This window comes from Pan troglodytes, chromosome 11 (genome assembly GCF_028858775.2).
Source record: "Pan troglodytes isolate AG18354 chromosome 11, NHGRI_mPanTro3-v2.0_pri, whole genome shotgun sequence".
Lineage (NCBI taxonomy): Eukaryota > Metazoa > Chordata > Mammalia > Primates > Hominidae > Pan > Pan troglodytes.
Genome location: NC_072409.2, coordinates 82,008,320 through 82,024,203, shown reverse-complemented (window position 1 = coordinate 82,024,203; position 15,884 = coordinate 82,008,320). Strand labels below are relative to the sequence as shown.

Sequence of the window (15,884 nt, the reverse complement as noted above, 5' to 3'; positions counted from 1 at the left end):
AGTGGCTCATGCCTGTAATCCCAGCACTTTGGGAGGCCGAGACGGACGGATCACAAGGTCAGGAGATCGAGACCATCCTGGCTAACACGGTGAAACCTCATCTCTACTAAAAATACAAAAAAAAGAAAAATTAGCCAGGCGTAGTGGCAGGCGCCTGTAGTCCCAGCTACTCGGGAGGCTGAGGCAGAATGGCGTGAACCCGGGAGGCGGAGCTTGCAGTGAGCCGAGATCACAACACTGCACTCCAGCCTGGACAACTGAACAAGACTCCGTCTCAAAAAAAAAAAAAAAAGTAAAATGGTACAGCTGCTATGGGTAACAGTATGGCAGTTCCCCCAAAAATACAATGATTGACCATATGATCATGAAATTGTGCTTGTGGGTATATGTTTATACAACAAATTGAGGCCTGACATGGTGGCTCACACCTGTAATCCCAGCACTTTTGGAGGCCAAGGCAGGAGGATCGCTTGAGGCCAGGAGTTCAAAACCAGCCTGGGCAACAAAGCGAGATGCCACCTCTACAATAAATTTTTTTAATAAATGTTTTTTTAAGAAGGCAAAAGTAAGACTTCACACAGAGGTATTACTGTGACTTACAAGAATGTAAGAAATTCAGCTAATTAGCTCTAAGAAGAAAACTTTCAGTCTATAGCTTTTGGCAAGAATACAGGCCAAAATTAAACAAGTTACAAAACAAGGAAACTATTCTCAGGACTTAAAACCTTGAACTGAAAAAAAAATGCAGTATATTCATACAACATTATATTATATTGCCATAAAAAGGAATGAAGTACTGATACATACTACAACATGGATGAATGTTTAAAACATTAAGTTAATCCCTTCAGGGTAAAGGCGACGGGGAACCCAAAACATTATCTAAGAGAAAGAAGCAGTTACAAAAGAGCACGTATTATACAATTCCATTTACAGGAAATGTCCAGAACACAAAAACCTACAGAAACAGAAAGGCGATTACTGGTGCTCAGGGTTGAGGTGGAAGAATGAAAGAATTGGCTAAATGATAAAGGGTAAGGTATACTTCTGAGGTGTGGAAAATGTTCTAAAATTGATTGTGGTGATGATTGCACAACTTGGTGAATATATTAAAAACCATTCAATTGTACACTAAATGGATGAAATGTATGGTATGTAAATTTTATAAAGAATATTTTCTTTTTTAGGCTGGGAGCAGTGGCTCGTGGCTGTAATCCTAGCACTTTGGGAGGCTGAGGCAGGTGGATTACTTGAGGTCATCAGTTCAAGACCAGCCTGGCCAACATGGTGAAATCCCATCTCTACTAAAAAAAAAATATATATATATATATATACACAAAAATTAGCCAGACATGGTGGCGCATGCCTGTAATGCCAGCTATTAGGGAGGCTGAGGCAGGAGAATTGCTTGAAACTGGGAGGCAGCGGTTGCAGTGAGCCGAGATGGCGCCACTGCACTCCAGCCTGGGTGACAAAGTAAGACTCGGTCTTGGAAAAAACAAAAACAGTTGTTTTTTTGTTTTTTTTTTTTTTGAGACAGAGTCTCACCCTGTAGCCCAGGCTGGAGTGCAGTGGCGCCACCTCGGCTCACTGCAACCTCCACCTCCCAGGTTCAGGCAATTCTCCCGCCTCAGCCTCCTGAGTAGCTGGGATTACAGGTGCCTGCCACCACGCCTGGCTGATTTTTGTATTTTTATTAGAGACGGGGTTTCACCATTTTGGCCAGGCTGGTCTCAAACTCCTGACCTCGTGATCCGCCCGCCTTAGCCTCCCAAAGTGCTGGGATTACAGGCGTGAACCACCGTGCCCAGCCAAACAAAAAATTTTTAAAAATTAAAAAATCTAATCCATCGTCCCCATAAATTCTAGCAAGATAATAGAATTATTGTTTCCTACTCACCTGGTAGTAACACTACTAGTAACATTGGTTTCTGTGTATATACCATTTCCCTGCATTGTTATCTGGAATGAACAGATTAATCTAGCAGCTCAGAATAAAGATCCAGAGTCTTTTAATCACAAAAACCAAGTCCAACGTTTCCAAAGATTATCAAAGCGAATAAACCATATTATGGTAAATGCTGTACCTTTCCTCCTCGAGCCCTGGGACTCTACTACATCTCTGTTGAATGATTGTTCAAGGTTTTTTTATTTTTTGAGACAGAGTTTTGCTCTGTCACCCAGGCTGGAGTGCAGTGGCATAATCTTGGCTCACCACAACCTCAGCCTCCCAGGTTCGAATGATTCTTGTGCCTCAGTCTCCTGAGCAGCTGGGATTACAGGTGTGCATCACCATGCCTGGATAATTTTTTTGTATTTTTAGTAGAGACAGGGTTTCACTGTGTTAGCCAGGATGGTCTCAATCTCTGTAGTCCCAGCTTCTCGGGAGGCTGAGGCAGGAGAATCCCTTGAACCCGGGAGGCAGAGGTTGCAGTGAGCCAAGATCGCACCACTGCACTCCAGCCTGGGCGACAGAGCGAGACTCTGTCTTTAAAAAAAAAAAAAAAAAAAAAGACTGATCTGTAATCCCAACTTCATAAATATGGAGTCTTTCATGGATTAAACTCTCATGTATAGAGGCACAATAATGGCATTACATAATTACAGGAAATAACCTATCTGTTCAGTAACTGATTTGAGAATCAGCATTTTATTAAATGCTATGTGGAACAAGGACTCAGCAAGACTCCCAAAGAAGGTACTACAGAGGATTCGAAATTTAAACATAAGTTGGGTCTGGTGGCTCATGTCTGTAATCCCAGCACCTTGGTAGGTCAAGGTGGGAGGATCACTTGAGCCACAGTAGTTTGAGATCACCCTGGGCAACAGAGCAAGAGCCCCTTCTCTACCTTAAAAAAAAAATTTTTAAGTAGAATGTTAAAACATAGTAGGTGCTCAAAATTACTTTGCACTTGTACTATATAGACCGTATTCATGCAATAATTAGTTTTAAAAGTAGAGGAACTAGGCCGGGTCCAGTGGCTCACACCTGTAATCCTAGCACTTTAGGAGGCCAAGGCAGGCGGATCACGAGATCAGGAGATCAGGAGATCAAGACCATCCTGGCTAACACGGTGAAACCCCATCTCTACTAAAAATACAAAAAATTAGCCAGATGTGCTGGCGGGTGCCTATAGTCCCAACTATTCGGGAGGCTGAGGCAGGAGAATGGCGTGAACCCAGGAGTGGGAGCTTGCAATGAGCCGAGATTGTGCCACTGCACTCCAGCCTAGGTAACAGAGCAAGACTACGTCTCAAAAGAAAGAAAGAAAGAAAGAAAAAGTAGAGGAACTAATCTGAGTCACTAAATACAAAACAGTAAGGTAAAGCAGTGAGAAAGGTTAGGGAGTAAACTATTGTTGCCTTTTTTGCATTATTTTTCTTCCATCCAGAAGGAAACCAACCCCTGTAACTTCAAGTGTAATTCATTACCAGCCAAAGCAGTGGCTCGTGCCTGTAATCCCTCTGCTTTAGGAGGCCAAGGGAGGAGGACTGCTTGGAGCCAGGAGTTCAAGACCAGCCTGGGCAACACACAGAGACCTGTCTCTACAATGCTTTTGAAAATTAGCTGGGCATTGTGATGTGCACCTGCAGTCCTATCTACTCAGGAAGCTAAGGCAGCAGGAGTATTGCTTGAACGTAAGAGTTGGAGGTTGCAGTGAGCTATGATCATGCCACTGTACTCCAGGATGGGTAACAGAGTGAGACCCTGTCTCTAAAAAAAGAAACTATAGTTCACTACCTTACTTAACTCAATCTCACCAAAAGACCAAAATAATACATATAAGCTGATAAACCATTTATGAATACACAAGATAAAGAAACATACGAAAGAAGAGTAATTTAAATACACATTTAAGCCTGACCTACATAGAGAAATCCCGTCTCTCCTGAAAATACAAAATTAGCTGGGCGTGGTGGCACATGCCTGTTATCCCAGGTACTCAGGAGGCTGAGGCAGGAGAATTGCTTGAACCCGGGAGGCGGAGGTTGCGGTGAGCCAAGATCCCACCATCGCACTCCAGCCAGGGCAACAAGAGAGAAATTCCCATCTCAAAAAATAAAAATAAAAAATAACTGGCCAGGTGCGGTGGCTCATGCCTGTAATCCCAGCACTTTGGGAGGCCGAGGCGGGCAGATCATGAGGTCAAGAGATTGAGACCATCCTGGCCAACATGGTGAAACCCCGTCTCTACTAAAAAATACAAAAAGTAGCTGAGCCTGTAGTCCCAGCTACATGGGAGGCTGAGGCAGGAGAATTGCTTGAACCCCGGAGGCGGAGGTTGCAGTGAGCCGAGATTGCACCACTGCACTCCAGCCTGGAGACAGAGTGAGACTCTGTCTCTAAATAAATAAATAAGTGTAACCGGTGAAACCCCATCTCTACTAAAAATACAAAAAATTAGCCGGGCATGGTGGCACACTCCTGTAGTCCCAGCTACTCGGGAGGCTAAGGCAGGAGAATTGCTTGAACCTGGGAGGTGGAGGTTGCAGTGAGCCAAGATCACGCCACTGCACTCACTCCAGCCTGGGCGACAGAGACAGACTCAGTTTCAAAAACAAAAAACTGTATCATGGAATCAAATCTTCAAGCAAAGCTGGCAAACACATACTTAGCTGACATTCTAATAATTCCGCTTTAATCCAAATCCTGACATTCTAATAATTCTGCTTTAATCCAAATCCTGAGTGTCATTTCTTTTTTTTTTTTTTTTTTTTGAGACGGAGTCTTGCTCTGTTGCCCAGGCTGGAGTGCAGTGGCGTGATCTCGGGTCACTACGAGCTCCGTCTCCCAGGTTCACACCATTCTCCTGCCTCAGCCTCCTGAGTAGCTGGGACTACAGGCGTCCGCCACCACACCAGCTAATCTTTTTTTGTATTTTTTTTTTTAGTAGAGACAGGGTTTCACCGTGTTAGCCAGGGTGGTCTCGATCTCCTGACCTCGTGATCTGCCCACCTTGGCCGCCCAAAGTGCTGGGATTACAGGCGTGAGCCACCGCACCCGGCGAGCGTCATTTCTAATACATAAACACACTCAACTACAGCAAAGTACAAAAGATGGATCTATGTCAAGTCCATTAAGTATATTAATATCTTTTTCTGCATAAAGCACATTCAAAACAAAGTTAAATGAAATAGCAGGCCAGACGCTGTGGCTCATGCCTGTAATCCAAGCACTTTGGGAGTTCGAGGTGGGCGGGTTGTTTGAGCTCAAGAGTTTGAGACCAGCCTGGGCAACATGGCAAAACCCTCTCTCTACAAAAATTAGCTGGGCATAGTAGCATGCACCTGTAGTCCCAGCTACTAGGGACGCTGAGGTGGGAAGATGGCTTGAGCCTGGGAGGTGGAGAGTGCACTGAGCCAAGATCACACCACTGCACACCAGCCTGGGTGACAATGCAAGACCCTGTCTCAAAAATAAATAAATAAAAATACAGTAAATAAAAACGGTGAGCCACACGAAATTTTATATTGCTTTGGAACTCCTAAATTATGTCAAGACCAAAAAAATAATATGGGCTTATTTACTTCATATATATATATATATATATATATATATATATATATTCTGGATATATATATATTCTGGATATATATATATATTCTGGATATATATATATATTCTGGATATATATATATTCTGGATATATATATATATTCTGGATATATATATATATTCTGGATATATATATATATTCTGGATATATATATATATCCCGGAGATAGATATATATATATATATATATCTAGAAATACAAATAAATAAAAGACGGGGAAAGATACGATAGTAAATAAAGGCCTACTGTCTGAAAAGCTTAAAATATCTGAAGGCTGGAGTGTAGTGGCACAATCACAGCTCACAGCAGCCTCAACTTCCCAGACTCAAGCCATCCTACCACCTCAGCCTCCTGAGTTTCTGGGACTACAGATGCACATCATCATGCCCGGCTAATTTTTTTTTTTTTTAAACAAAAAAAGCCTGCTACATTGTCCACTCTGATCTTGAACTCCTGAGCTCAAGTGATCCTCTCACCTCAGCCTCCCAAAGTGCTAGAATTACAGGCATAAGCCACTGTACTTGGCCTGAAATTATTTTTTAAATACATTGATGTAGAACTGCTTGAGTTCATGAGTTTGATACTAGCCAAGGTAACACAGACTCCTGCAAGGAGGGATGGAAGGATGGAAGGTAGGTAGGAAGGTAGGAAGGTAGGTAGGAAAGTAGGAAGGAAGGAAGGAAGGAAGGAAGGGTGGAAGGGGGGAAGCGGGGAAGGAGGGAAGGGGGAAAGGGAGGGAGGGAGGGAGGGAGGGAAGGAAGGAAAGAAGGAAGGAAGGAAGGAAGGAAGGAAGGAAGGAAGGAAGGAAGGAAGGAAGGAAGGAAGGAAGGAAGGGGAGAGAAGAGGTACACTACAAAAAATAATGTCAGAATCATAGCAATTTTCACATTATCTCTATGAAATGGAAAACTTCTGCTTTTCTCTTTCCTCTCTTCAGGATACTGGTGAGAAGAACAGAATTGTTAAGATATAAGACAGTTGCTCCTTCCCCTATGATCATCACATATCTGGCAGATCCCAAGACAGGCCCCACTCCTTGCAGTTGCTTTTTACAACTCTGAAGCTAAGCTTCAGGAAAGTCCTAAAAAAAATCTCAGCAGAACTGGAAGCAGCCAGCAGCCCCTCTTTCACCCAAGCTGTCAAAGGGCCTGCTGGTAAACATACTTACCTGACATTCTAATAATTCCGCTTCAACCCAAATCCTTTGCAAAAATCCTCAATTACACTCCACTAGCAAAAAAGCTTATGAAAGATATACTCTATAGGAATGATTTTTCAAGTGGCTCCAGCTTGAATGCAAACTCTGCTCCACACTTACAACAACCTACTATCCAGCAAGGCCAACTGATCAAGCTAAGAACAAAAACCAAAACAAATAAAAAATAGGTAGGTAGTTTGCCTACATAGCTGCTTTTATATAAAGCAAACGTAATAGATTTTGACAGTAAAATTAAGTGCCCATTTTGTCGCCCAGATAGTTTAAATGGACTATGTTTTTGATGGTTTGCATTCTGTTCCTATTCACCGGTATATATACCAATGAGAAAATTATATGAACAGCCACCATACAGTCCCAGTAAGAATAGGAAGAACAGGTCAAATAAAACACCATACCCCCTGCAGAATTTATCTAGCATACTTGCGATTAAGAAAAACTATGGTGATTTTACATGGTCTGTTAACTTTTATTTATTTGGGGTTTATTAGCCTAAATAGAACCAAGGTAAACATATCAACTTTTTCCTCAAAGTAATAACAGTACCCATCCTAACAGATACTCAATCTCCAATTCACTGGTTATCCCCTATAATGTGTGGTGTTTTTTTTGTTTGTTTTTTTTTTTTTTGAGACAGAGTCTCACTGTCACCCAGGCCGGAGTACCATGGCATGATCTCGGCTCACAACAAGCTCCGCCTCCCAGGTTCAAGCGATTCTCTGCCCCGGCCTCCAAGTAGCTGGGACTACAGGCACATGCCACCATACCCGGCTAATTTTTTTGCATTTTGAGTAGAGACAGGGTTTCACTATGATGGCCAGGCTGGTCTCGAACTCCTGACCTCGTGATCTGCTCGCCTCGGCCTCCAAAAGTGCTGGGATTACAGATGTGAGCCACCGTGCCCGGCCCCCCTATAATGTGTTTTTATAACAATAAATCTGTCTGATTTATGACATGGATCAGCTTGTAATCCTTAAACATGTCTCTAAACAACCAATCCAAATACATACTGTGACTAGATTCCTACTGTCAAAGGGTAAAAGTAAAGGATTCAACAGTGTAGTCAGTAGTGGGATTTCAGTCATGAAGATTTGACGATTTCTCTAAGACGCCCACTAATGCCAGGAGAAGCATGTGAGAGATCAAATACCCTAGGAAAGAAAACCCTCTCCCTGGTAAGAGGGGAAGAAGCTGGGTTACTATGTATTCCTAAAACCTTAAGAACAAAGGAATATCAGAACAATGATATTTTAACCAGAACAGGGTGGTAAGGACTAATCACACACATAACGTTGGTCTTATACTGTGACCGCCCTCCCTGGTGAGACACAGTAAAATTTAGGGGTCAATAAAGTCATTTTATTCTTTCTTTTTGTTACCTTCTATTTTCTTTTTCTTCCCAAGGTGTGTACTTCAGGGTTTAAGACCTAATAAATTAGCAGAGGTGTACGTGCCAACACTCTTCGTTGCCATCTTTCTATCTTTGACAATAGTAAGTTTGAAACTTACTTTACAGAAACCTGGTCCTAAATATAAAAAATACTAAGCAGTTTCAGGTTGTGGAAGACAGAATTATACTTGGTTTTTACCAATTTACTATGTGGCATATGACAAGAAACTTTACCTAGAATAATACTGAATCCCTGGGATTTTTTTATTTGAGACAGAGCATCGCTCTGTCACACAGGCTAGAGTGCAATGGTACAATCTCGGCTCACTGCAGCCTCCACTTCCCCCAATTCTCGTGCCTCAGCGTCCCGAGTAGCTGGAACTACAGGCACACACCACCATGCCCAGCTAATTTTTGTATTTTCATTAGAGATGGAGTTTTACCATGTTGGCCAGGCTGGTCTCGAACTACTAACATCAAGTGATCTGCCCACCTTGGCCTCCCAAAGTGCTGGGATTACAGGTATGAGCCACCACACCTGGCCTGAATCCCTGGGATTTAAAAATATGGTCTCCAGTTTAGCCTCAGCATTAAGGAAGTATCATCTAAGAAATTTGCAGGATGATATTCATCTGAAAAGGGACTAATATTCAGACAATACAAGGAATCTAAACAACTCAACAGCCAAAATATAAATAATCCCATTAAAAAGTATGCAAACAGCTGGGCATAGTAGCTCACACCTGTAATCCCTGAGATTTGGGACGCTGAGGTAGGAGGACAGCTTGAGGCCAGGAGTTCCAGACCAACCTGGGCAACACTGCAAGACCCCATCTCTTAAAAAAAAAAAACTTTTTTTTTTTTCTTTAAATTAGCCAGGCATGGTGGGGCTCATGCCTATAGTCCCAGCTGCTCAGGAGGCTGAGGTGGAAGTATCACTTGAGCCCAGGATTTCAAGGTTGCAGTAAGTTATGATCATGCCACTGCACTCCAGCCTGGGCAACAGAGTGAGACACTGTCTCTTAAGAGAAAAAAAAACAGTAGACAAAGGATCTAAAAAGACAATATACAAATGGCCAAAAGGTACACAAAAAATGCTCATCACTAAACATCAATAAAATACAAATGAAAACCACAATGAGATATCATCTTACCCCAGTTAGAACGGCTATTATCAAAAAGACAAAAAATAGCCTGTAATCCCAACTACTGAGGTGGCTGAAACAGGAAGACTGCCTGAACCCAGGAGTTCAAGACTGCAATGAGTTATGATCACGATACTGCATTTAACTAATTAAGCAAATTAAACAGATGCTGGTGAAGATACAGGGAAAAGGGAACTCTCATACACTATTGGTGGGAATATAAACTGGTACAGCCATTTTGGAAAACAGTATGGAGATTTATCAAAAACAAAAAATTGAATTACCGTATGATCCAGCAATTCCATTAGCGGATATTTATACAAAGAAAAGGAAACCAATAGTGCTTCATGTTTGCCAGGTTGGGGTGGCTGTGGCAATTTCTATTTTTTTTTAATTTTTAACTTTTTACAGATACATAATATTTAAACAAATTTATGGGGTACATGTGGTACTTTGTTACATGCAGAGAATATACAATTATCAAGTTGAGGTATTTAGGATATCCATTACCATGAGCATTTATCATTTCTATGTGTTGAGAACTTTTCAAGTCCTCACTTCCAGCTATTTTGAAGTGAAGCACTATTCACAATATTCACAAATATAGAGAATCAACCTAAGCGTTCATCAACAGATGAATGGATTTTAAAAAGTGATATATTTACACGTTGGAATACTACTCAGCCATAAAAGAATGAAATCACGTCCTTTGGAGCAACATGAATGGACTTGGAAGACATTGTGTTAAATAAAATAAACCAGACACAGAAAGATAAATATCACACGTACTCACTCATGTGGGAGCTAAAAAGGTTATCTCATGCAGGTAGAGAGTGGAATGATAGTTACCAGAGGCAGAGAAGGTGATGGGTATAGAGGGTGGGGAATAAAGAGAGATTGGTGGATAGGTTAAAACACAGAGAGAAGGTATAAATTCTAGGCCGGGCTCGGTGGCTCATGCCTGTAATCCTACCGCTTTGGGAGGATTAGGCAGGTGGATCACTTGAGGCCAGGAGTTTGAGACCAGCCTGGCCAACATGGTAAAACCCCATGTCTAGCAAAAATACAAAAATTAGCTGGGCATGGTGGCGTGCACCTGTAGTCCCAGCTACTCAGGAGGGTAAGTGGGAGGATTGTTTGAGCCCAGGAGGTGGAGGTTGCAGTTAGCTGAGATGATGCCACTGCACTCCAGCCTGGGTGACAAAGTAAGACCCTACATTTAATTATGCCTGGATAATTTTTGTATTTTTTTGTATTTTGTATTTTTTCTGAGACAGAGTCTTGCTCACTTGCCCAGGCTGGAGTGCAGTGAGGAGATCTCGGCTCACTGCAACCTCCACCTCTTGGGTCCAAGCAATTCTCCTGCCTTAGCCTCTCGAGTAGCTGGGACTACAGGTGCGTGCCACCACACTTAGCTATTTTTTATATTTTTTGGTAGAGACAGGGTTTCCTTGTGTTAGCCAGGCAGGGTCTCAAAAAAAGGGAATAAGTTCTAATGTTCAACAGTAGAGTAAGATGACTACTTAACGATTACGTATTATACACTTCAAAATAGCTAGAAGTGAGGACTAGAGCAAAAAGACTACAACTCACTGAAAGCTCAAATGATCATAGCCTTTTTTAGCAATAAAGTATTTTTAAAATAAGGTTTAAAAAACCCTATTGCATTGTATTCCAAACGTAATAAAATTATAATTTGTCAATGCTTTTGGTTAGAGCTTTAAGTTTTAAATTATTCATAGGGCTTTCTCAGCTCATCGAAAAACAACCCTTTGGTTTCTTCAAAACTACATAACCCAAAATAGTTCATTTACAGGCATCAGTAAACAAATGATCAGATTTTAGATGACCTGCTATTCTTTCAGAACACACTGCCATCCCTAGTCACAGTCCAGCAACGCAACTGCCTGCTTCTTCCCCCTAATTGAAAGCATTTTCTTCCCTCTTACTCTAGCTTACCTCTACCCCGGGCTCGCTTGCCACGATCTGAAGGTTTGTCCACTTGATTGCAATCAATTCCATTTTCTTCACCTCTAACTAGGGGGAAAAGAGCAGAAAAATCAAATTTCCATTTCCAAACCTCTTGTACATAACCTTATCAAGCACCTATTAAAGGCAAAGAAGGAATGACAAACAGGCTACAATTTAAACAACGGGTTCAGAAACAGGAAAAACAAAAACAAAAGTGACTTAAAAACTGAATGAGGTCAGGCACAGTGGCTTACACTTGTAATTCCAGCACTTGTAATTTCCAGCTGAGGGGGGCAGATCTCTTGAGCCCAAGAGCTTGAGACCAGCCTGGGCAACATACAAAAAAATACAAAAATTGGCCAGGCGCAGTGGCTCACACCTATAATTCCAGCACTTTGGGAGGCTGAGGCGGGTGGATCACTTGAGGCCAGGAGTTCAAGACCAGCCTGGCTAACACACGGAAACCCTGTCTCTACCAAAAAATATAAAAATTAGCCAAGTGTGGTGGCGCGCACCTATAGTCCCAGCTACTCGAGAGGCTAAGGCAGGAGAATTGCTTGGACCCAAGAGGCGGAGGTTGCAGTGAGCCGAGATCTCCTCACTGCACTCCAGCCTGGGAAAGTGAGCAAGACTCTGTCTCAGAAAAAATACAACATACAAAATACAAAAAAATACAAAAATTATCCAGGCATGGTTGTGACGGCATGCAGCTAGTAGTCCCAGCTACTCAGGAGGCTGAGGTGGGAGGATCACCTGAGCCCAGGGAGGTCAAGGCTGCAGTGAGCTGTGATCACGCCACTGCACTTCAGCCTGGGTGAAAGAGTAAGACCTTGTCTCAAAAAAAGTGAAAAAAATATATATATATGAAATCACATCTTCCTTAATTCACATGAAAATTCTGAAAATAAATTAACATACTGATTTTTCTTTCTTCTTTGTGGACTTGCTGTGAAGTTTTTGCTTCAAAAAAACTACTTCCATTATGCAACTACGTTAATGTATCACAGAATTTGCTCATTAATTAGGTTCAAAGCCTGGAAAGGCACAGAATAGCAAAATAGCAATACCAAGGAAACCCTGAGTTCTTAGAAAAACTAAAGTGTTGGAGTTGGATTTTTCTAGGATACTAACAGGAAGATGCCAACACGCAGTCTTTTCTTTTTCTCATCCCTATATTGGCATTAATAGCTCTACATAATACAGAAATTTTATGAAGGATATTGGCATGGCTTGCTCCCCTCACCTCTTTCAGAGCCTGACTCACATGAATTCCAGTGAGGCTTTCCTTGGAAACCCACTTAAATTTGCCAGACCTCTTCCCATAATTTGCATCTCTGTTTTTCCCTATAACATAATTTCTACATAACATCATTAAAATATATTAATATAAAATATTTTATTTTCTTTATTGTTACATCCCATTTGACCTTCATTAAAAGTTTTAGAAAGGCAAAGATTTTACTTATCTTATTCATTGCTGTATGCCTATAAAAGCATCCACTACATAGTAGATACTCAATAAATATCAGTGGAATATATGAGACAGCAAGAGTCTCAGGGTGATATGTTATTTACATTTTATTCTTTCATAACTTAGCTACACTGACACACTGCCAGAGCAGACAAGGTTGTTTTGCATAAACAATGACAAAACCTAGAAAACCTAGGTCTAATGGAAATGAGACCTGCCTATGAGAAATCCTGCCTATTCAGCAACTTTCCTCTTAATCTAACCCTTGTCTATAGCATGAGTGTCTATAAATGGAGAATATAAAACAGCTTTATCTACCCGTAACTAAATGACCCCTGGCCCCTTCTTTGCCACACACACACCATTCTAAAATTAACAAATGTGTCTGACTCATAACAGAAGGGAGTCATAAGACACACTACACAACCACCTGCCTACAGCCCAGGTCAATGCTGATGCGAAACCACATGGGAGGCGCTTATGAAACTACTCAGGTGCCACTCATTTCTAGTGTTAACTATTAGAACAAATTCTGCATTGAGGAAACGAATTTATGAGCATACTATGGACTAATCTTTCAGTCGTTCAGAATGTACGGAAACTAAGAAAAAATGTGAGAAAGCTGAGCGCAGTGACTCATGCCTGTAATCCCAAAACTTTGGGAGGCTGAGGCGGGAGGGTCACTTGAGATGAAAGACGAGAAAAAACTGAGGAGAAAGTCTGTACTTACATTCTCTGCCACGATTGCCGCCTCTTCCTTTCCGGTTGTTGTTTCCACGTCCACGACTCGATTCTTTCTCGCTTTTCTTCTCTCTATTCTCTTTGTTTTCTGAATGTTCTTTTGCAAAATTCTTTTTCTTACCCCCTACAGTCTCCCATGAAGTCTATCAGAGAGAACGGCTGTTAATCATTTATCATTCAAAGTGTGTACAATTATCAAAGGCACATGCATGTATCTTTCTTTTTTTTTTTTTTTTTGAGACGGAGTCTCGCTCTGTCGCCCAGGCTGGAGTGCATGGCGCCCTCTCAGCTCACTGCAAGCTCCGCCTCCCAGGTTCACGACATTCTCCTGCCTCAGTCTCCTGAGTAGCTGGGACTACAGGCGCCTGCCACCACGCCCAACTAATTTTTTGTATTTTTAGTGGAGATGGGGTTTCATCATGTTAGCCATGATGGTCTCGATCTCCTGACCTCGTGATCTGCCCGCCTTGGCCTCCCAAAGTGCTGGGATTACAGGCGTGAGCCACCACACCCGGCACATGCACATATCTTTCAAACCTAACTACGCACAGCTTGCAGCTCACCTGCTTATCATTTAAATTCTTTCCCTATAGTTCTACTTTATTGATGATGAAGGTAACAATCCTCTTGCTAAGCTCCTGTTGCTAAATAATTACAGCTATTAGCTGACCTGATAAAATACTGTACATTTTCCCAACATAAAGCCCTTTCCTATGCAAATTTAGGAATACAGTAAAAGTCATTTCCCCAAGCTCCTATTCTACACCACCTCACTTACCTCTCTATTAGGCCTTAAATCTACTTATTAATTCAAAGACCACAAAATTACTTAGAATGATGCCCCAAAAGCTCCAGGAATACAACCTTGCCTGTTCCATTATTCAAACTAATTATCTAAAACAATTTAATGGCAGATAAGTAAAATTTTAGCTTGGTTTTGGTGGGTTTTTTAAAAATTTATAAAGCACCTAAATTTTTAACCTCCAAAGAATTCTTCTAGTGAGAAGTCAAATAATTTATATAACCTCCCTTCTCCACCTCTCCCCTAATGGTGATACCAAATCTAATCTACCATATATATATATATAAATGGCTGAGAAAGAAAAAGATACTACATTCTTGACTATAAGTGGATATAAAAATTATCAAGCAGGGTAGTTACAGAGAAATCCTAAAATTGGCCCAATAGTTTCCATTTACTTATTCATAATCTGCCTTATTTCAGAAGGGATTGGAAATGACTCCATCCAAAATTAAGAGTAACTATTTTATGCTTTTTAAAAATCTTACAGAAAAACAAAATTTGACATTATATATCCAAAGTAAACATTAGCACTGGAAATTAATAAACTAAAATTTGGGTGATAAGTTGAATTATTTCCATAACAGTGGAAGCCAACTTCCAAACTCTTTTTTTGAAATGGAATATCTGGTCTTCTGCAAAGCTGTGATGAACTCACATATTTAATTAGATATAAAATGGATATGAAAAAGATATAAATTATGTTCCACCTCTAAGCTTTAATAATGAAGACTGAATATACTATCACCTGATAGTTAAGGTAAAACAATCAGGTATTATCATACAGTTCTGGTGAGCATGCATCTATTGTAACCTTTCTAGAAGGTTACTTAGAAATAGTACCCCCCAACTTTTTTTTTTTTTTTTTTTGAGACAGAGTCTCACTCTGTCACCCAGAGTAGAGTGCAATGGCACAGTCTCGGCTCACTGCAACCTGCATCTCCTGGGTTCAAGTGATAACTCCTGTCTCAGCCTCCCGAGTAGCTGGGGTTACAGGCGTACACCACCACACCCAGCGAATTTTTGTAATTTTAGTAGAGACGGGGTTTCCCCATGTTGGCCAGGCTGCTCTCCAACTCCTGACCTCAGGTGATCCACCTACCTCGGCCTCCCAAAGTACTGGTATTACAGGCATAAGCCACTGCACCTGGCCTATTTGGTGCATACTCTTTCAACCCAGCAATTCTACTTCTAGGCCCTTATTCAAATAAAACAACGTGGCCGAGCACACTGGCTCACGCCTGTAATCCCAGCACATTGGGAGGCCAAAGCAGGAAGATCACTTGAGGCCAGGAGTTGGAGACTATCCTGGCCAGCATTGTGAAACTCTTATCTCTACTAAAAATACAAAAATTAGCTGAGAGTGGTGGCAAGCACCTGTAATCCCAGCTACTCAGGAGGCTGAGGCAGGAGAATCAATTGAACCTAGAAGGCTTGAATCTGGGAGGTGGAGGTTGCAGTGAGCCAAGATCGCACCACTGCACTCCAGCCTGGGTGACAGAGCGAGACTCTGTATCAAAAAAAAATAATAATAATAACGTAAGAATTGTTCAAACATTTATGTGCAGACAAAATGATCAACAGCGTAAA

The 15,884-nt window shown here is 41.4% G+C and overlaps 1 protein-coding gene across 50 annotated transcripts in view; it reads right to left on the bottom strand.

The window, feature by feature from the left end:
* Nucleotides 1-15,884, bottom strand: part of UBAP2 (ubiquitin associated protein 2) — a 130,365-nt gene that overhangs the window by 56,017 nt on the left and 58,464 nt on the right. For all 50 annotated transcript variants that reach the window (XM_063788672.1, XM_063788674.1, XM_063788664.1 and 47 more), the window contains 2 exons: nucleotides 13,482-13,635; nucleotides 11,269-11,346 (listed from right to left, as the gene is read on the bottom strand). In XM_063788672.1, coding sequence (XP_063644742.1) covers nucleotides 11,269-11,346; nucleotides 13,482-13,635 — 232 coding nt within the window. The remainder of the gene's footprint in view (nucleotides 1-11,268; nucleotides 11,347-13,481; nucleotides 13,636-15,884) is intronic.